Source organism: Oryx dammah, unplaced genomic scaffold (genome assembly GCF_014754425.2).
Source record: "Oryx dammah isolate SB20612 unplaced genomic scaffold, SCBI_Odam_1.1 HiC_scaffold_2, whole genome shotgun sequence".
In the NCBI taxonomy this organism is placed as follows: Eukaryota; Metazoa; Chordata; class Mammalia; order Artiodactyla; family Bovidae; genus Oryx; species Oryx dammah.
Genome location: NW_024070186.1, coordinates 7,967,103 through 7,989,419, shown reverse-complemented (window position 1 = coordinate 7,989,419; position 22,317 = coordinate 7,967,103). Strand labels below are relative to the sequence as shown.

General features: G+C 40.4%; 1 protein-coding gene across 9 annotated transcripts in view; it reads left to right on the top strand.

Annotated features, from left to right (window-relative positions):
• Positions 1-22,317, top strand: part of TTC3 (tetratricopeptide repeat domain 3) — a 129,488-nt gene that overhangs the window by 87,081 nt on the left and 20,090 nt on the right. For all 9 annotated transcript variants that reach the window (XM_040264149.1, XM_040264113.1, XM_040264095.1 and 6 more), the window contains 5 exons: positions 1,932-2,096; positions 5,243-6,290; positions 7,214-7,279; positions 9,546-9,695; positions 22,117-22,256. In XM_040264149.1, coding sequence (XP_040120083.1) covers positions 1,932-2,096; positions 5,243-6,290; positions 7,214-7,279; positions 9,546-9,695; positions 22,117-22,256 — 1,569 coding nt within the window. The remainder of the gene's footprint in view (positions 1-1,931; positions 2,097-5,242; positions 6,291-7,213; positions 7,280-9,545; positions 9,696-22,116; positions 22,257-22,317) is intronic.

Genomic DNA, 22,317 nt, shown 5'->3' with positions numbered 1-22,317 from the left:
TGCCAGGCACTGTTTTAAGAGCTTTTTATGTATATATAAACTCATCTAATCCATTCTTCTTTCTTGGAGATAAATACTGTTGTATACATTTTACACATAAGGATACTCAGGCACAGTGCAGTTGACTGTGCCCAAGGACACAAAGCTCATACTCAGCAGAGCCAGAGTTTAAACCAGCAATCCGGTTTAGAGCCCACACTCAACACTGCTCCAGCTTTGCAGCATGCTAAGACTCTTATACTCTTTAAAAAAAAAATTTTTTTTTTAAGTACCTTTTCAGTTCAGTTCAGTCGCTCAGTCATGTCTGACTCTTTGCGACCCCATGAATCGCAGCACGCCAGGCCTCCCTGTCCATCACCATCTCCCGGAGCTCACTCAGACTCACGTCCATCGAGTCCGTGATGCCATCCAGCCATCTCATCCTTGGTCGTCCCCTTCTCCTCCTGCCCCCAATCCCTCCCAGCATCAGAGTCTTTTCCAGTGAGTCAACTCTTCGCATGAGGTGGCCAAAGTACTGGAGTTTCAGCTTCAGCATCATTCCTTCCAAAGAAATCCCAGGGTTGATCTCCTTCAGAATGGACTGGTTGGATCTCCTTGCAGTCCAAGGGACTCTCAAGAGTCTTCTCCAACACCAAAAGCATCAAAAGCATCAATTCTTCGGTGCTCAGCTTTTTCACAGTCCAACTCTCACATCCATACATGACCACAGGAAAAACCATAGCCTTGACTAGACGGACCTTAGTCGGCAAAGTAATGTCTCTGCTTTTGAATATGCTATCTAGATTGGTCATAACTTTTCTTCCAAGGAGTAAGCGTCTTTTAGTTTCATGGCTGCAGTCACCATCTGCAGTGATTTTGGAGCCCCAAAAAATAAAGTCTGACACTGTTTCCACTGTTTCCCCATCTATTTCCCATGAAGTGATGGGACCGGATGCCATGATCTTCGTTTTCTGAATGTTGAGCTTTAAGCCAACTTTTTCACTCTCCTCTTTCACTTTCATCAAGAGGCTTTTTAGCTCCTCTTAACTTTCTGCCATAAGAGTGGTGTCATCTGCATATCTGAGGTTATTGATATTTCTCCCTGCAGTCTTGATTCCAGCTTGTGTTTCTTCCATCCCAGTGTTTCTCATGATGTACTCTGCATAGAAGTTAAATAAGCAGGGTGACAATATACAGCCTTGATGTACTCCTTTTCCTGTTTGGAACCAGTCTGTTGTTCCATGTCCAGTTCTAACTGTTGCTTCCTGACCTGGATACAGATTTCTCAAGAGGCAGGTTGGGTGGTCTGGTATTCCCATCTCTTGAAGAATTTTCCACAGTTTATTGTGATCCACACAGTCAAAGGCTTTGGCATAGTCAATAAAGCAGAAATAGATGTTTTTCTGGAACTCTCTTGCTTTTTCCATGATCCAGCGGATGTTGGCAATTTGATCTCTGGTTCCTCTGCCTTTTCTAAAACCAGCTTGAACATCAGGGAGTTCATGGTTCATGTATTGCTGAAGCCTGGCTTGAAGAATTTTGAGCATTACTTTACTAGGGTGTGAGATGAGTGCAATTGTGCGGTAGTTACCAGTCTCAATCTCACTTTAACTTAAATTGATCACCATTGTAATAAAACCTTTCATTTTGCTTTTTAGCACGTTACAATTAATACAACATTGTTTTTTCTAAATCAGAAGTTTTAAAAAAAATTACTCTTAAAAAAAATTACTCTTGATAACATGAGTGAGTAAGTATTAATAAAAGAATATACTCAGCACTCTTGACTAAAGTTGTGAAAAGTTAACTTTTCTGCATTAAATTCTCTGGTAGCGTGTTTTTGCATCCAAAAGTTGAATAACATGTTATCTTTGTTCCAATTTAAATGTTATTCTGGGTCACCTAGAAGTTTATTATTCACAAGAAAATCATTTGTTTGTTTGTTTTATCAGCAAACGCAGTTTAAATTCTGTGGGCCCCTTTGTAGTGCCTGATCACCTTCGGCAGGATGTAGAAGAATTTGAAGCTCTGTATGAACAGCATAATAATGAGTATGTTGTCCGTAATAAGAAGCTGTGGGACATAAACCCAAAACAAAAATGTTCAACTCTATATGAGTAAGTGTCTTAACATTCCAGCTGTTATATTGAGGCTGCCAGTAAAAGATCTTAAGTTATTTTAAATTTGTGTCCCTTTCTATTTATTAAAAGAATCTATGTTTGGCTCACAAACTCTGGGGAGGAAAAGTATTTCTATGGCTTTTGGTCATGTATTACACAAAGTTAATTGGAGATTTTTAACTATTAAAGATTTTTTTAGAACCCTAATGTTTATTAGTTGTGTCAGTTTGCGCTGCTAATGTAGATTCTTTGTAATTCCAAAACTGTCCTAGTGTGTCCTGATAGGAATGATAAATGAAGCTTCCAGCGATAATCTTTTATCATGAATTCCACAGTATATATTTGACAAGGAATAGTATGATTATTTGCTCTCATTGTCTTTACATTGATATGATGTAGTTGTTTGGTGTCTCCTAAGCCCGGTGACACTTCATGTGGCTTGGTGAAGTGTTACCCTTCACTGGGAAGGGATACCAGGATCTGGTGACTACTGCTGAGAGAGCTGTCCAGCTGGGATGTAGTACAGATACAGAGCCCTGTATCTCTGTATTGTACTGAAAACTTGGCCTCCCGACATTTATCTAGTAAAAGATTTCCTTCTAAGAAACTTTGGGCTGAATTACTTTTGGTTTGAAAATGTGAATGTGAAATTAACACTAGGGGACTTCCCTTGTGGTCCAGTAAGGTTAAGACTCTGCAGGGGCCATGGGTGTGATCCTTGGTCAGGGAACCAAGATCCCACATGCTGTGTGGCCAAAGGAAAAGAAAAAAGAAAGAAGTTAACACTAAAGTCAGGTCTGAGTGGGGTGGATAGAGTAATAGAGTTCAGGAAAATCTAAAAAGCATTTACTTTTTTTTTTTTTTTTAAGCTTGCCATTAAGAAGTAGTATGTGATGCTTTCTTTAGGAAAAGAAGTTGAGGGGCCGAGATCTGCAATAGAAAATTAATTTGTAAGCAAACTCCTGGAAAACCCATCACTCATCTGTAATTTGGTTATTTTTTCTATTTTTCTCAGTTGCATTATTCCTCTTCAGTTTAGTTACATGCTCTTGGATCCCTCTTCATAGTTTTTCTTCAGAGTTGAAGTGCTGAACAAATCATATTCCCAGAGAGCTGGATGACAGCCTGGAATCAACTGTTAAACTATACTGTTATTGTTGTTCAGTCTCTCAGTTGTGTCCGACCCTTTGTGATCCCATGGACTATAGTCTGTCGGGCTCCTCGGTCCCCGGGGTTCTCTAGGCAAGAGTACTGGAGTAGGTAGCCATTTCCTTCTCCAGGGGACTATACTAGTATTCCTTAAAACATGCTAGCCTTTGCTTCAAACATCTAAACTGAAGCTAAACTGTAGTTTTCAGGAGTTTGCATTTTAAAGACTATATTACCTTTATAAGTGGGAAGAAATTAAGTAACTTTATGAGAAGAAAATAGGTTGATTTGTTTGTATATTTTGAAATGAAGTTTATATCTTATAATAGAAAGTCAAGAAGTTACAGGCAGTCACACCTCAGAACTTAATTCTTTCTTTGAATTTAAAAAAATAAACATGTAATGATGATTGGCTTGAAGATTATTTTTTAATTGGCCATTGGGTAAAAGAAAAATGAAACTAAACTTTTGTATCTGAAAAGAATGTAGAGTAGAGAGTGTAACAGACATGGAGTTAAGATATTGGGATAACTGCTTTTTTAATTGACTTAAGTATTTTACTTTAAAGTAGGGAATTGGACTGATTTGTTTTCAGTGACCCCCTTCGTTCTAATATTTTATGATACAGATAGTTGAAGTATATGGTATTCTGCATTCAGATAGTATATGGTATTATCCTATACTATTGTAGTATATGATATTATACTATACATTGCAGATAGTATATCTGCAATGCCAGTAGTATATGGTCTTCTGCATTCACTTTTTCCTAAAACAGTTCTTTAGTAGTGTTAGTCAAGATTTATTAACCAGTTAAAGTGGAAGGTTTCAAAAAGAAAGTAGAAAATGTGATCCTAGCATGTAGCTTACAGATAGCAGGAGAGTGAAATTGATTGTAGGTTGAATCACAGTGTGTTGCAAATAAAAATAACTTTGTGAAATAAGAATCATATTTTTTCTCCCTGTCAGTTTTTGCCTACCAAAAAGAACATGGTGGTTCTTGCTTGCTTGTCATGCTTTCTTCTAAGAAAGAGGCAGTTGGGTGCTGATCTTTAATCTGCTTCTTGAAAAAAAGAGAAAGGAATCATGAGCATGTAGAAAACAGTGGTTTTTCAAAGGGGCATACCTGGAGCACTAGGACGGGAATGCCTTCTGAAATATTTTTCCCATTTCTACCCCTTGGCCCCATGCCAGCAGCGACATGCACGGGCACTGTGGCAGTCCATCAAGGACCATTGAAGACACTAACGGTCATCGTTCAATTATGAAAATATGCATACACATATTTGCAAATCATATATCTGATAAGGGGCTAATTCCCCAAATGTATGAAGAACTGAGGCAACTCAGTAGCAAAAAAAAAAAAATTCAGCTTAGAAATGGGCTGAAGATGTTAATAAACATTTTCTCAAGAAGACATACAGATGGCCAGCCAGTACATAAAAAGATATTCCAGAGACTTTCTTGGCAGTCCAGTGATTCTCCGCACTTCTAATGCAGGAGGCGTGGGTTTGGTCTGTGGTCAGGAAGCTAGATCCGCATGCTGCAAATAAAGACCTCACATGCCACAACTAAGACTGCTGCTGCTGAGTCGCTTCAGTCGTGTCCGACTCTGCGACCCCATAGACGGCAGCCCTAGCCAAATCAATTTTTTTTTAATCCAAAAGCAAGTATTTAAAAATATATATATATGTAGAATAATTATTTAATCACAACGTATAAAAAATAACCTTTCAGTCTTTTTTTTTTTGTTTTTCAAAAAAAACTTCTAAAGGATTATTTTCTGAGGAGTGAACTTAATTTTATTTATAGTATGATTGATTTCAGTTAGCCTTTCTCAGATTTAATATGAGTATAATATGTTTGTTGAGGAGATGTTCAGGTCAGAAATGAAGTAGTATTTTGCTTTGGGGGAAATTTTGAGAAATATTTTCTTCAGAAAAGCATGTGTAAGTACTTCCTTATAATAACATATGTAAATTTTTCTTGCCTAGTTATTTCTCTCAGTTGTTGGAGGAACATGGTCCCTTGGAAATGAGTAACAAGATGTTTTCTGAAGAATATGAGTTCTTCCCAGAAGAAACTCGACAGATACTAGAAAAAGCAGGAGGTTTGAAAGCGTTTCTCCTGGGATGTCCTCGTTTTGTTGTGATTGACAACTGTATTGCATTGAAGAAAGTTGCATTACGGCTCAAGAAAAAGAGAAAGAAGAAAAACATTAAGACAAAAGTAGAAGAAATTTCAAAAACAGGAGAGTATTTACGAGTTAAACTACCACTGAATCCAACTGCTAGGGAATTTAAACCAGATGTAAAGTCCAAACCAGTGTCTGGCTTACCTTTAGCACCAGCTTCTGAGGACATGAAGCCTCGGCCTGCATCTGCTAATTCTCCCCAATCAGCTCGTGACACTGGGAAGCCAAAACCAGTTTCCGATAATTCTTCCAGATCAGTTTCTGAGGATGAGAAGTCCAAAGGGATATCTTCTGATTCTCCCAGGCCAGCCCCTGAGGAGACCAATCAAAAGCCAGTCTCCTCTAATTCTCCCAAACCAGCTCCTGAGGAAGTGAAAGCGACCTATTGGCCTCGACCCCAGCTGGTCGCAGGATACTGTACCTATCTTCCCTTTCGGGGATTTGACATTACCCAGACACCACCAGCCTTCATCAGTGTGTTACCGACTCTGCCCCAGTATAGCATTTACACCCCTCTGGCCAGCGTTCCTACTGAGTATCACCTGCAAAGACCAATACCAGTGGTGCCGTCTTTTGTAGCCAGTGACATAACGGAAGTGCATTTTGAGGCTCATCATTTCAGTGCTGAGAATGCCCCTGGTAACCAGATTGCCTCCGAAACACAGATCTTTGAGGAATCTTTGGAAACACCAGTGAAGTCAGAGTGCAGCTATGATGGTGCTGATATAGCCCAGAGTGAGGCTAGCAGAAACGAGGACTACTGTGGAGATTCTGCCAAGTGGGAAGTAAATCCAGAAAGCACCAGTAAAGTAACAAATATTCCATGTACACAAGTGATTGCTGTACAGGTAAGACTAAAGTGAGAAAGTTTTAATATCAAAATTAAATTTTCCTCTTCATTTTTCATTGTCATTATATTTACTAAAATCCTTTAAAATAATGGACTTTATGAACCCTTTTGTAGGGCATGACTGGTAACGCCAGAAGGAATTTTGAAGTGTCGTAAGGAATACCCTTTATCCTATCCAAGTTTTGCACCAGTTGAGACATAAAGTAGTAGAATCAGCAGATGGAGCCAAAGCACCGCCTTGATAATTAATAAAAGTGCAGTAGGATGATGTGGCTCTTTTCTCTAGAGAGTGTCTGTCCCAAGACTGAAACCCATGACTTAGCAGCTTCCCTTCCTCATTCACAGCAGTGCTGGACTAGAAGGCCTTCCAACTTGGGTGCTTGCCCCCAAGACAGAGCAAGGAGGAGGAACGGGAAAATGTGCGCTCTGAATGGGCAGCTACCAAGAGAGAGAGAAAAAAGAAAGAGTCAGGGCTGCACATGCCCAGTTTCTCCTCTCACACCAGCGGGGGAGTGAGGGAGACAGAGGACACAACCAGATGGAAAGAAATGAGGGATAGGAGTAAATGTTCCTTCCTAGCAAGCTCAAGAGTAAGGTTTCTCTGTAGTTAGCTTTATAAGGCATGAATGCATGAAACCCTTATTGGTTATCCTGCTACTCATTAAGTTTTTTAAAAGCTTTCTAGAAAGCTTTGAAAAATTATGTTAAGAGTAATGAACCAAAATCATTTTCACTTTTACGACTTCCAAATGATACTCTTTCCTGTTACAAACATTTGTAGAAAGCATAGAATGTTACCTAAACTGGCAAAAAAATTAAAACCTTGAAAAATTATAGGCATGTTTCAATATGTTATCAAATGATGGATTTATTTTACTAGAGCATTTGAGACAGATTGAATGTTCTTGTCTTGCCCCAAAGGTGTCTTGGAATATAGCACATCAGGAAGTCAATACTGAGCCATACGGTCCTTTTGAGGCACAACAGGTGAGTCAGAACTGTATTAAACTGTTTAAAGTTTTAATTTTCATTACTTTAACTAAATAGGAATTATGAACTTAGAACTGTTTTGAAGCGAGGTATTCCATGTGAAACATCATAGAATAAGCCTTGTTGTTTAGTCACCAAGTCATGTCTGACTCTCTTTGACCCCATGGCTCCTCTGTCGATGGAATTTCAGGCAAGCATACTGGAGTTGGTTGCCATTTTCTCCTCCAGGGGATCTTCTCCACTCAGGGATTGAACCTGCATCTCCTGAATTGGCAGGCAGATTCTTTACTGCTGAGCCACCAGGAAAGTAGAATAAGCTTTAGAACATAACAAAAAAATTATTTATTTTTATTGTTCAAATTTGGAAAAGAGAGAGAGAGGAAAAGTTTTTTCTATCTTAACAGATTTATTGGTTTAACTGGTATAATGAGCTTGTATTTATAAATAAAAGCTTATTCACATGAATAATACAGAAATTATTATAAAAATCTTAAACACTTTAAGGATGATTCAGTTAGAAAATTTATTAATATAAGTACTATGTAATAGATCTTTAAGGGAAAAGTCATTTGATCAACTCCATAGTTGCTGAAAAGGTATTGGATAAAATTCAAATTTTTTTCTTGACTTAAAACTCATAATCAAATGAGAATAGCTAAATACTTCTCAGCATGCTTGTATCTTTCCCTTTTAAGCCAAACCCCATCATCCTTCTTAAGTGTATATCATCATTAATATTTATTATTATCCTGGAGATATTAATTGATAAAAGTAGAGAAGAGAAAAAAATAAAATTTTAAAGGTGGAAGTGTAAAATATCATTATTTATAGAGGTTAAGACTGTGTCCCTGTAAAATCCAAAATGATTGATCAGAAACCAATACCAAAATGTAAGAGAATTTAGAAATACAAATGGATAAAATACCTTTCTGTATGTAAACAGCCCAATCCAAAACATAGTAAAGGAAAAGATTTCATTCTCTGTAGTATCAAAAAATATATTATCTTGTAAAAGAAAACTTTGAAATGCTACTGAGAGACACACAGAATACTTAAGTAAATGAGAAATGTTCAGTGTACTTGAATAGGAAGACCTAGTATTAAAGGGATTGGCTTTCTAAAGATTTTAATTTAACACAGTCTCAAAACAGACATGAATAGAATGCATGTTATATGTTGCTACATAAGAAACAATGTCTCTGTCAGCAGTTTAGGGCATATGAATTAATTCATAATACCAAGCTGAATTGAGAATTAAAATAGAAATAACTAAGATCTGAAACCATAAAAGCTTGCTCATGGGTTCATCATCTAGTTCATTATTTAAACATGGACTGTATTCATAGTGCCGAACTTTCAGTCTGGACGACATAAATAGCAGACTGGGGTGTGTGGTCAGCTTGGCCATAGTTCACAGTTCTCTGACAATGAACAAAATTTCAAAAGCTCAGTTCCCTGCCTTTGTACACGTACACTTGGGAGGTGCTAACGTGCTGTAAGAGGTGCAGGGGATGGGAAAGGTGGGCCAGGTGTGTGCACCTGGCTTAGATTCCCAAGCCTGGCTGCTGGAGCCCTCGTAGCTGGGCAGAGCAGTTGCCTGCAGCTGAGAGGAGCTGCAAGCGTCTGACAGGTGCTCCGTTCACAACAAGTGTGTGACTGACTGCTGCCCATCTCAGCAGGATAAACGGCTTACAAATACATAAATGCTGCTTATTGCTGGCCAGCATTTCACAGTACAGTATGACTTCTGTTTGCTTTTTTTTAAAGCTGTCCAGGAGACAGTTACATAACTGAAAATAATTTCTTGATAATATTTTAAGTCATCTTTTAAAAATCATCAGCAACTGTCTATTTGAAATGCTATAAAAGTAAGGCCAAAACTAATATGTCCTATTCATATCTAATGCATGCATAATATTTGCGGTTCTTAAAGCCAGTAAATAGTTCTTGATGTTAATTGTGGAGGATGACAGTCATATCAGACTAATACTGAACCCTTCTAAAACAAATATTCAGAGCTAATTATGGTGCATATTGGAAAGTTTCCTTATGAATTCCAATAATACAAATAACTTTTTTTAAAAAGCTGACTTTTCTAAACAATGTAAGGGGTTTTAAATTCTTGAATTATTATGACCTTTTCCTTGTAAATTTTCATCTGCCTTATATCCTCTTTCGTTTATCTGAAGAGACATTTCAGAACAAGATCAGAAATAGGCTTTTAAAACTACTTTTAACAGGTAATTTTGTATTATATTTGTAGGGGGGTATTTCACAGGTTGAAAAGGAGTACCAGGTTTTACAAGAGCAGCTTAAGGAAGCATATGAAAATTATGAACACAGCAATGTCAAGGGCTCAGAAGAAACCAAGGACTTGGAAGAAAGGTTGAAAAGGAACGTTGAAGAAAATAAGGTAACCCTATCTGAAACCTCTTTTCAGTAGCATGCGGCATCATTCAGAGAATTGTGCTTGTGTAGCCTCTGTTAGCTGAGCTACTGCGTTGTTGGCTAAACAAAGGATTCTTTCTCACTGTTGCCTATTTCAGTTTTTATGACGTTAGTGACAGTGTTTTTATTTGCAGTGTTTTATAACCTCTACAAGTTGTCATGTAAGAAAAGTGCTGTGAATCTGAATTTTCATTTATCTATAACTTGGTTTCCTTGATTAGCTAAAACTATTTCCTGTTAAGTTCCAAGTTAAATTCTTCTTCATAGTGAGAGTAGCGGTGTGGCACTAGAGGTTCCACGTGTGAGACCCGGAGACAGACTGGGTTCAGATCCAGGCTTAATTCTACACTAGTTCTGTTATTGGGCAGACTGGTGTGTATTGTGTGTGTGTACCATCTCTGCTTTAGTTCTGTAGTTTGGGTAATAATTGCTCCCATTTTATGGGGTTAATTATTACTCTCTTTTTAATTTTCAAATTTGTTTTATTTGTTTTTGGTTGCACTAGGTCTTCATTGCTGCACGTGGGCTTTCTCTGGTTGTGGAGAGCAGGGGCTACTCTGCATTGAGGTGCTCAGGCTTCTCACTGTGGTTGCACAGGCTCTAGGGCGCAGGTGTTGTGGCGCACCAGCTTAGTTGCTCTGCGGCACGTGGAGCCGTCCTGGACCAGAGACTGAACCCACACCCCCTGCATTAGCAGGTGGATTCTTTTCCACTGTACCACCAGGGAAGTCCTCATTCTGGTTTTGATTTGCATTTCTCTCATGAAGAGTAATATTGAGCATCTTTTTTGTGCCTGTTGGCCATCGTAATGTTTTCTTTGGCAAAATGTCTATTCAGGTCTTCTGCCTATTGTTTAATTAGGTTGTAAAAACTGAAGTCTTTGTACAGAAGTGAAAAGGGTCTGTTAGTCCATTTAAGAAAGGAAGAATTTGTTCCAGAAGTCTGAGTCATTAGCTGAGGTCACATATTAAATAGAAGAAAATTAGCTGTGGGACCTTAATCAATAAACTTACTTGTTGAGATTTAAGTATACCCAGAAGAAAAGGGTTGTTTTGTAGAGCTGACCGTTATAACACTCCTTAGGACATGTTTTCACTTGGGATGAGACTGGGAAGATTTGAAAAATTAGAAGGAACCAGCCTTTCTGCTCAGTTGCCCAGTTGAATGAAATCTTCCTGATTAGAAAGAGGGGAAAATGAACAAAAGTAAAACCTTTCACAGAGACTCATAGAATGCTAATTTGGATAAGCTACTTGGGGGACTTAACAAAACAAAACATTGTTGTAAACTTCGTATTGTGTCAGGAAAATTCAGTTTTAATAAAACCGTATGAGAATGCCTGTGTCCACCCGATTAAGTGATGCAGACAGATGCAGACACAACCACTTGATTTGAGGTGGTCATCTGGTGAGTGAGGGCTTCCCTGATAGCTCAGTTGGTAAAGAATCTGCCTGCAATGCAGAAGACCCTGGGTCAGGATCATCTGCTGGAGAGGGGATAGGCTACCCACTCTAGTATTCTTGGACTTCCTTGTGGCTCAGCTGGTAAAGAATCCGCCTGCCAGGTCGGGGAGACCTGGGTTCAGTCCCTGGGTTGGGAAGATCCTCTAGAGAAGGGAAAGGCTACCCACTCCAGTATTCTGGCCTGGAGAATTCCATGGACTCTATAGTCCATGGGATTGCAAAGAGATGGACACAACTGAGCGACTTTCACTTTCACATTTCACTTTCTGGTGAGTGAGGTTCCTTTCTTTCTGGTAGAGGCTTGTCCAGCTTTATAAGCTCCTGGTTTGACTGGGTCCTGTCTTTGTGCAGTTCATCAAGACTTCTTTGTACACGGGACCAAGAAATGTACAGTAAATGAGCACCCAAGGAGTAGGGCTGTGAGAGAGCAGCAGCTTTAACCAGTGGGCTTGGGCTCTTGACCTACTTGTTAACTTTGCTGAGACTCTGGGCCTGGTTCCATGGGGTTGTGCTTAAGAGTAGTCAGTCCATTTTTTAAAAAGAGCCATTGTTTAGTCCCTCAGATTACAGACCTGTTAGGCTATTAGACTTTCCATGCAAAATGTATACCTGTTTCCTTTCAGGATAAATTGTTCACCTGAGTTCCTTAAGTTGTTTATAGAAAAGGACAAGTGAGATTTAGCTGTGATTTTCTTTATTAATTATGATTATGCTCATAATTCACTCATAGAAAAATCTTTTATAAATATAAATTTTTGCTTTTGTTGATTTTTCCCTTGGCCTTTGACTCTCTCGATCACTAAGGTTATGAGTTAGTATTTTTACTTAAATTTTCTTGATTCCACGTTTAGCTGTAATTCAGTTCAGTTCAGTCACTCAGTCGTGTCCAACTCTTTGCGACCCCATGAATCACAGCACGCCAGGCCTCCCTGTCCATCACCAACTCCCAGAGTTCACTCAGACTCACGTCCATCGAGTCCGTGATGCCATCCAGCCATCTCATCCTGGGTCGTCCCCTTCTCCTCCTGCCCCCAATCCCTCCCAGCATCAGAGTCTTTTCCAATGAGCCAACTCTTCGCATGAGGTGGCCAAAGTACTGGAGCTTCAGCTTTAGCATCATTCCTTCCAAAGAAATCCCAGGGTTGATCTCCTTCAGAATGGACTGGTTGGATCTCCTTGAAGTCCAAGGGACCCTCAAGAGTCTTCTCCAACACCACAGTTCAAACGCATCAATTCTTCGGCTCTCAGCCTTCTTCACAGTCCAACTCTCACATCCATACATGACCACTGGAAAAACCATAGCCTTGACTAGATGGACCTTAGTCGGCAAAGTAATATCTCTGCTTTTGAATATACTATCTAGGTTGGTCATAACTTTTCTTCCAAGGAGTAAGCGTCTTTTAATTTCATGGCCGCAGTCACCATTTGCAGTGATTTGCTTTATAGAGAAGAGAGAGGCAAGCTGTAGCAAACCATGCTTAAGAACTCGGGCAGTACAATCAGACTGCCTGACTGGTGACCCCAGCCCCACCACTTAGTGGCTTTGGCACCTAAAATAATTAACTCAGTTTCTTTGACCCTCAGTTTCCTCATTAATAATACAAGCTATACTTCATAGTTTTGTGAGGACTCACAGCAGGTGGTTGAAAAGGGATGGGGGAGTGGCTCAAGATAAGTATAGTAGGGGAAAGAATTGCCCCACCCAGAATGCTGTAGTGCCTTGTTGAGAAAAATAACTTATTTACAAAGCATTTGAAGAATGCCGAGCATTTACAAAGTATCAGTAAAGATCTGGGCTAGCTATTGCATGTAGCTGATGGAGTTTGATTTTCATGAGCTAGAAATGGCCTTTAATAATTAGCCTAGCTAATTCTCTGTTCCCTGCCAGAGGAAAATAGCAATTCTAAAGCCAGAATCTCCTGTTGTTCTTAAAGTACCCTTGTTCATAGTGAAGCAACAGTTAGAACTGGACAGGGAACAACAGACTGGTTCCAAATACGAAAAGGAGTACATCAAGGCTGTATATTGTCACCCTGCTTATTTAACTTCTATGCAGAGTACATCATGAGAAACGCTGGGCTGGAAGAAGCACAAGCTGGAATCAAGATTGCCGGGAGAAATATCAATAACCTCAGATACGCAGATGATACTACCCTTACGGCAGAAAGTGAAGAGGAACTAAAAAGCCTCTTGATGAAAGTGAAAGAGGAGAGTGACAAAGTTGGCTTAAAGCTCAATATTCAGAAAACGAAGATCATGGCATCTGGTCCCATCACTTAATGGGAAATAAATGGGGAAACAGTGTCAGACTTTATTTGGGGGGGAGCTCCAAAATCACTGCAGATGGTGATTGCAGCCATGAAATTAAAAGACGCTTACTCCTTGGAAGAAAAGTTATGACCAAACCTAGATAGTATATTCAAAAGCAGAGACATTACTTTGCCAGCAAAGGTCCGTCTAGTCAAGGCTATGGTTTTCCCTGTGGTCATGTATGGATGTGAGAGTTGGACTGTGAAGAAGGCTGAGCACCGAAGAATTGATGCGTTTGAACTGTGGTGTTGGAGAAGACTCTTGAGAGTCCCTTGGACTGCAAGGAGATCCACATTCTAAAGATCAGCCCTGGGTGTTCTTTGGAAGGAATGATGCTAAAGCTGAAACTCCAGTACTTTGGCCACCTCATGAGAAGAGTTGACTCATTGGAAAAGACTCTGATGCTGGGAGGGATTGGGCGCAGGAGGAAAAGGGGACGATAGAGGATGAGATGGCTGGATGGCATCACTGACTCTATGGACGTGAGTTTGAGTGAACTCCGGGAGTTGGTGATGGACAGGAAGGCCTGGCGTGCTGTGATTCATGGGGTCGCAAAGAGTCGGACACAACTGAGTGACTGAACTGAACTGAACTTCTAATGATGCTGTGAAAGTGCTGCACTCAATATGCCAGCCAATTTAGAAAACTCAGCAGTGGCCAGAGGAAAAGGTCAGTTTTCATTCCAATCCCAAAGAAAGGCAATGTCAAAGAATGCTCAAATCACCGCACAATTATACTCATCTCACACGCTAATAAAGACATGCTCAAAATTCTCCAAGCCAGGCTTCAGCAGTACATGAACCATGAACTTCCAGATGTTCAACTGGTTTTAGAAAAGGCAGAAGAACCAGAGATCAAATTGCCAACAACCGTTGGATCATCAAAAAAGCAAGAGTTCCAGAAAAACATCTGCTTTATTGACTATGCCAAAGCCTTTGACTATGTGGATCACAACAAACTGTGGAAAATTCTGAAAGAGCTGGGAATACCACACCACCTGACCTGCCTCCTAAAAAATCTGTATTCAGGTCAGGAAGCAACAGTTAGAACTGGGCATGGAACAACAGACTGTTTCCAAATAGGGAAAGGAGTAGGTCAAGGCTGTATATTGTCACCCTCCTTATTTAACTTATATGCAGAATACATCATGAGAAACGCTGGGTTGGATGAAGCACAAGCTGGAATCAAGATTACCAGGAGAAATATCAGTAACCTCAGATATGCAGATGATACCACACTTTTGGCAGAAAGTGAAGAGGAACTAAATAAAGAGCTTCTTGATGAAAGTGAAAGAGAAGAGTAAAAAAGTTGGCTTAAAACTTAGCATTCAGAAAACTAAGATCATGGCATCTGGTCCCATCACTTCATGGGAAATAGATGGGAAACCATGGAAACAGTGACAAAGTTTATTTTGGGGGGCTCCAAAAATCACTGCAGATGGTGATTGTAGCCATGAAATTAAAAGACGCTTGCTCCTTGGAAGAAAAGTTATGATCAACCTAAATAGCGTATTAAAAAGCAGAGACATTACTTTGCCAACAAAGGTCCACCTAGTCAGAGCTATAGTTTTTCCAGTAGTCATGTATGGATGTGAGAGTTGGACTATAAAGAAAGCTGAGCGCTGAAGAATTGATACTTTTGAACTGTGGTGTTGGAGAACACTCTTGAAAGTCCCTTGGACTGCAAGGAGATCCAACCAGTCCATCATAAAGGAGATCAGTCCTGAATATCCATTGAAACGACTGATGCTGAAGCTGAAACTCCATTACTTTGGCCGCCCGATGGGAAGAACTAACTCATTGGAAAAGACCCTGATGCTGGGAAAGATTGAGGGCAGGAGGAGAAGGAAAAGACAGAGGATGGAATGGTTGGATGGCATCACCAACTCAGTGGACATGAATTTGAGTAAACTCCGGGAGCTGGTGGTGGACAGGGAGGCCTAGTGTGCTGCAGTCCATGGGGTTCGAAAGAGTCAGATACGACTGAGCGACTGAAACAAACTGAACTGAACTTGGAACTGACAGGTCATAACTGGTTGCCGTATTGCTCAGAACATATGCTCAGCATATGTTCTCTCTCTCTCTCTTTTAAAAATCCTTTTTTTTTTTTTTTTTTACTATACTGGGTCTTCATTGCTGCACGGGCTTTCTTTAGTTGCAGCAAGCGGGGTCTACTCTCTAGTTGTGGTACGCAGGCTTCTCATTGTAGTGGCTTCTCTTTTTGCAGAACGAGGGCTCCGGTAGTTGTGGTTCCTGGGCTCCAGAGCGCAGGCTCATTATTTGTGGCACAAAGACTTAGTTGCCTTGAGGTATGTCAGGTCTTCCTGGACCAGGGATCAAACCAATGTCCCCTGCATTGCAAGGCGATTCTTAACCACTTGGCCACCAGGGAAGCCTTCTGTTTTGTTTTATTAAGGTAAAGTTCACATTTAACCATTATAAAGTATACAGTTAAGTTGTTTTCAATATATTCACCATGTCATATAATCACCACCACCATCTAATGCCAGAGTTGTTTTCGTCACTCCAAAAAGAAGCTGTATTCCCATTAGGCAGTTACTCCCCATCTTTTGAAGATCGTATGTTCTTAAGGTGCTTTAATGAGATTTGCTTATAGCTAAGATGGGTATTTAGTTAGCATTGACTCTTAAAACAGTCAAAATAATTTTGGCCTAGATGAGTTTATGGAGTAGAATCTGAAACTTTGTGCTGTTTCAACAGAATCTTGGGTTCCTGCCTACCCAGACTTCCTCAGCCCACATGTGCAGAGAGGTGTGGTCCTATTCAGTCACGGTCCTTGCCAAGTTCAGCTCTTTTCTAATCCAGCATTTATGGAGCTCCTGTTATGTACCGTACACAGTCGTAAATGTTTTAGTTGTATTATTTTATTAAGTCTGAAAGCATTTCTAGTGCACTAGTGTTCCAGTATGTAGCATTGTCTCCATTTTACTTATGAGGAAATGGAAGCTGGACTCACTAAGGTGTCTCGCTCCAAGTTGCACCAGCAGTAAGCGCAGGAGAATAGGTGGTGAGTGTCAGGCTCCAGATCCATTAAGAGAATGTCGATTCCACAGCCAGTTGAAAAACATTTCCCAGCACTCCATGAGCAGTGTATCGGTTAACTGATGCTGCAGTAATGCTGAGTAAAAATCTCAGTGACACATGACAATAAATATCACATGTGTGAGTCTGTGAGTTAGCCGATCCTGACTGAGCTTGGCTGGATGGCTTCACCTTTGGATCAGCTAGGGCTCCACTGTTCTTGGCTGTGCTTGCTCACATATTGGGGTCATCTGGCTATAGACTGATCTACAGTGGCCTCAGCTGGGGCAACAGAGGCAACTCCTTCTGTTCCATGTGTCTTTCATCTTCCAGTGTGAGTCCAAGGGCAAGCCAGAACCAGCCCTGCTAATACCCTATCAGGCAAAGCAAGTCCCATAGCCGGCTGAGGATCAAGGGGTGGGGAAAGGCTTGCTCCTGAGTGAAGGGAACTCCAGGGTCCCATGACGGAGGGTGTACATGGGGGGAGGGTGCAGGATGGGCTGTGTGTGCCATCCCTCTGCCACTGTAGGTTTGCGCTGTAACTCATGAACACTCAGCAGTCACCACGAGCTTGAAACTCCCCTGTGGTTGGTTGTTACTCCATCTCCAGCTTCTTCTCTGCCAGTTCTCTGCATTGTCCTGTACACTTAAAGGGTAATGGTGCTTGTTGTATGGTTTTCTCACTTCTGGACCTCTTCCCAGCACTGGTCCTTCTGCCTCAAGGGCCTTCTCCATCCCCGTGCCTGGTTCACCCCTCATCCTTTGGGTCCAACTCAGGCGTCACTCTGTGAAGCAAGCCGTCACTGACAGAACCTCAGCCTTGGTTAGAGGCCTTTGTTAATGTGGTAGTGATAATGACCACCTCACTGTATTAGACAGTAATTATCATTTTGTTAACATCTTTATTGAGATGTAGTTCACATGCCATAGAATTCACCCCTTTAAAGTGTGTAGTCAGTGTTTCCAGTATAGGCACAGAGTTGTGTAGCTATCACTGCAGTCCACGTTTAGAATGTTTTTATCACCCCAAAAGAAATCTAACCACTGCCAGTCACTCCCTGTTCTCCCTCCCTCAGCCCTTGACAACCACTGATTTACTCTGTGGACTTGCCCCTTCTGGATGTTTTATATAAATGGCATCACACTTAACTATACGTGGTCTTTTGTGAGTGCCTTCTTTCACTTAGCTTAATGTTTTCAAGGTCCATCCATGTACATTGGTCCATATAACATGGATCAGTGTTTCATTCCTTTTTACTGCTGAATAATATTCCATCATGTGCTGTATCACATTTTATTAACCCATTCATCTGTAAATGAACATTTGAATTCTTTTCATTTTTTGACTGTTACAAACAACACTTTTGTGTGGACACATGTTTTCATTTCTTTTGGATGTATACCTAGGAATGGAAATGCTAGGTCATCTGTTAACTCCATATTTAAGAGTTTGAGAAACTACCAAACTATTCTAAAACAGCCGCACCATCTTATATTCCCACCAGCAGTGTATGAGGGATCCAATCTCTCTGTGTTCTCATTAACACTTTCTATCATCCATCTTTTTTATTTTAGCTCTTCTAATGCGTATAAAGTGGTTTCTCATTGTAGTTTTGATTTGTGTTTCCCCAAAGGCTAATGGTGTTGGGCATCTTATATGTGTTTAATGTCTATTTTTGTATATTTGGAAAGTGCGAGACATGTCTGTTATAATCCTTTGCCCACTTACTAATTGGATTTTTTGTTCTTTATATTGAATTAAGAGTCTTATTATATATACACAAACACACACACTTATGTATATATGTGTTCTAGGTACAAATTTTTTATTGAATATATCATTTAGTAATATTTTCTCTCATCTTCCCATATTTGCAGATTTGTTTCTCCTATGCCCCATTCTGTGGGTTGTCTTTTCACTTTCTTGATGTTATCATTTGCAACACACAAGTTCTAAATTTTCAGTGTAGTCGAGTTTCTCTAATTTTTCTTTTGTTTCTTATGCTTTTGAGTTCATAGCTGAGAAACCACTGTCAAACCCAGGATCAGCAATATTTACTCCTATGATCTATAGAGTTTTATAGTTTTAGCTCCCCCACTTAGGCCTGTGGTCCACTTTGAGTTAATTTTTTGTGTATGGTATAGTAATTATCTTTCATGCATATTTTCCCCACTATCCTCCCCCTGCGAGTGAGGATTGTTTCTTAGCCATCCATGGATCTCAGTGTGCAGACTAGGCGCTCTGCCAGTGTTACCCAGCAGTGTGTACTTGGGCCCCTACAGAACTGAGTTTACTGAATTGTGTCTTCATATTCCATCAGCGTGTGGAAAGGTCATCAGGCCTGTACATCCTGTGATTATTGTTACTTTATTTATTGCTAGTATGTAGTGGAAGGTAGCACTCATTCTTTCATTTGACAGATATTTATATTGGATGCTCCTTAAGTGCCAGGCTCTGTGCCGATCTTCCAGGACTTTTATGTAGCACCCTCTTCGTGAGGCCAGGTAGGCATGGTGGTCACCTCCATCACAGTAGTGACTCAGCAAATTCAAGATCAGCAAGGTTGCAGCAAGGGAAGTGTGAGTTGATCTGTCCCCAGGCTACAGGAAATGTCACCGAAACTGTTGAACCTCTTCTTCCTAAAAACAGTTGGCCTGCATATCTCAAGGCCGCTGAAGTCAAACCTACTTCTGAGGCAGGACTTGAAATTCATGAGGGATCTGGGCTGGTCAAAGGTGCTTTCATGGTATTGAATCTGCTTGCCAGGAACATCGGGAACCCTGGTGTCTAAAGCTGACGAGGGTGGAATGTTCTAAGTCGGTGCCTGTTTTGACTCGAAGCTGTTATTTCCCAGGGAATCTGTGTAGCTTGGCTCCAGGGTACCCTGTCCTCTCTGAAGAAGGAGACCCTGAGTTTCTATGGCTGAACCCTTGTCCTCAGTGACCTGGCCACATTCTAAGCCTAAGCAGGAAGGTCAGATTATAGGGAACCTGGTCAGAAGTGGGACGTGAAAGGATCCCTAAAGCAAAAATGAAATTGAGATACCAGTAAGCAGTCGTTGATACTAGTAGAATTTCAAACTGGAAAATATTAAAGTTTAAATTTCTTTTTTTTGTTTCTTGTAAATATTTCTGCATCCTGACTCGCACAGTAATTGTTAGAAACAGTAGTCCAGAGTTTATTTTATTTATAAATGACTGGGATTTACAGGCATGTGCATTACCTGTCTGCTAACATTGAAGAGATGACACTTTGAAACACTGGAATGAAACTTTTAGAGAATTCGTAGGTTCAGAAGAAGTTTCAAAAGGAGCTGACGGAGAAGGCTGTGTCTCAGGTGGTGGTGTACCTAGCCATCCAGAGCCTCAAGATACAGCATTTCATTTCTCTTTGTCACATGGCCTGAAATTCTGACAGATATCGCAGCCCCACAGCCTTTATCACCAGGCAGAGATAACACATTTGTACTTTAAAAAGCAAACAAACAAGAATTGGACTTGCCAAATAAAACATGCGTGCCAACTCTATGTAGATTAGAGAATCACTTAAGCTAAAGAGTAAAGTGTGAATACTTCCAGACGAGTTGAAGTGGGTCTTTTTAGCACTGTGCTGCCTTCAGACGTGCTCCGGGTGAGAGATTGAAAAAGAAGGAGAGGAGAGACGTTGTGGAAGTGTGCCTGGGCGCTGGGCAGGCCCTCAACTGGGGGTGATTAAGTCAGGGGTCCAGAGAAACTCGAGGGTACAGAGTAAGGAAGGGCCCCCAGTGGGTGGAACCGAGTACCAGAAGGAAGGCCGGAGGCTGTGAAGATGGACATGAATCTTTTCAAACCTGACTCAGAGGCTAGTCTTTGCTTTCTGCTTTGTCTCTCCAGCATCGCATGTTCTGCTCCAGCACCCCCGTGGAGATTTATTTCTTCCTCAATCAAATAGACTCATGGTCTGGGAATGTGCCCTCTTTAACACTGTAGACCTCATTTTGTTCAGCTTACAAATGGAACTGAGAGCTTCTTGGAAGAGAAATGTTGGCTGTTTAACTGATGTTTCTAATATGACTTTCTGTGGGGAAGTGCATTCCAAGTTACAGCCAATGAACCGGTGAATGGACTTTGAAATTGTAGTATGTTAGTAGGTGGGAGTTTCCCGTGTTGGGAAAGGTGTTTGGGGAGCAAAACACACCTGACTTGATGGTGTGCTAACCTGTGCTAGAAGAGCCTGTTGGCAGATGTGTAAATCAACAGGACTTAGAAATACGTTACTCCTTTGTCTGTGGTTGTGTTGAAAGGTGGTTATGTGTTATTTCAATTTAGTATTTTATTCCTTGGATGTATAGTCTTTGTCAGACACCTATAAAACTTCTTTTCTGTCCCATCAAAATAATTGCAGGTTCAAAATTACTGAGTTCTTAATATATGTTTTATTGTTTACTCGAATTTATTTTAAAATACTTACCTAGGTTGATTTCTCTCCTGTATATCTTCGATAGTCTCCTGTTTTGTTAACAGAATTTTGTTTAGTTATTCATCCAGGGTAGAGATTCTGTCGCCTTCCACTTTACATCATATATCCACATGGTAACGGTCTTGTTATCCATCCTAGTCTTCTAAAGTGTCCTTTATTTCTTTTTATCATCCCTTTAGTTACCTCTGTCATCCTCATTGTCTCTCACCTGGGCTAGTGCAGTGAGATTTTATCTTCTTCTAATAGAGTATTTGACACTAAAGGTTATAATTCCTAATGGGCTGTGAAGTCAGTTTAATGATGGTGACTAAAATTGTTCTTAATAATAGAATAAAAATATAGGAAAACATCTCAGAAAGTAAGGGCAGTGTTTTCAGCTCCATGTGTATATAGATGCGTACATGTATGTACATAATGCTGGGGATCATGATTAAAATGTATTTGCTATTGTGGGTCACAATAAGAAAGTATCAGAGAAAGTCTAGAAAACGAGAAAGCTGCTGTTCTTGTCTAACCTTTATGTACCCTCTTTCCCCTGATCTGCCTCTGTGTCTTTCAGTTATTTTTCTAAAATAAGAATCTCATCATCTCACAACCCTGCTGAAGAGCCTTCACTGGCTTCCTGATGTCTGCAGGATGAGGGCCACACTCCTCAGCATTGCTCATAAGGCCCCTGATTATTTTATCCCAAGGTGTCCCAGGCGCATGAGGTCCTAACATCCACCTCGTACTATTCCGCACAGACATGCCTTTCTCTTCTAACCTTGTGCCTCTCCATGCCCACTACTTGGAATCCATTCTCTGTGAGACAGCCCCATCTCTGAAGACAGAGATCAAATTGTACTGATTTGGAGAATCCCTTCCTGAGTACCAGAGCATCTGCCGTGTCTCTGCCCGTCCTCGTTTGAGGGCTAAGGTCATGTATTGTGTGACTTCATGTCCCAAGCTCAGCTGGGGTAGCGCGTACAGCCAGCTCCTGAGTGTGTGTTCTGAGGAACTGTAGTCATTGGTTAAGCTAGTTCACCACCGCAACACTAGTCTCTTGGGCTCTTTTTAAAAAGAAAAAAAAGTAAATCTTCCCATTTATTTAGATACTTTCTAAAATGTTTTTAGATCTCAAAGACAGAACTAGATTGGTTCCTTGAAGATTTGAACAAGGAAATTAAAAAATGGGAACAGGAGAAAAAAGAAATCCAAGAAAGACTAAAGGCACTGAAGAAGAAAATGAAAAAGGTGTTAAATGCCAGCAAAATGTGAGTAACACTTGAAAGACAATGATTTTCATTTATTTTTAATTTGGGTATATTTTGGGTT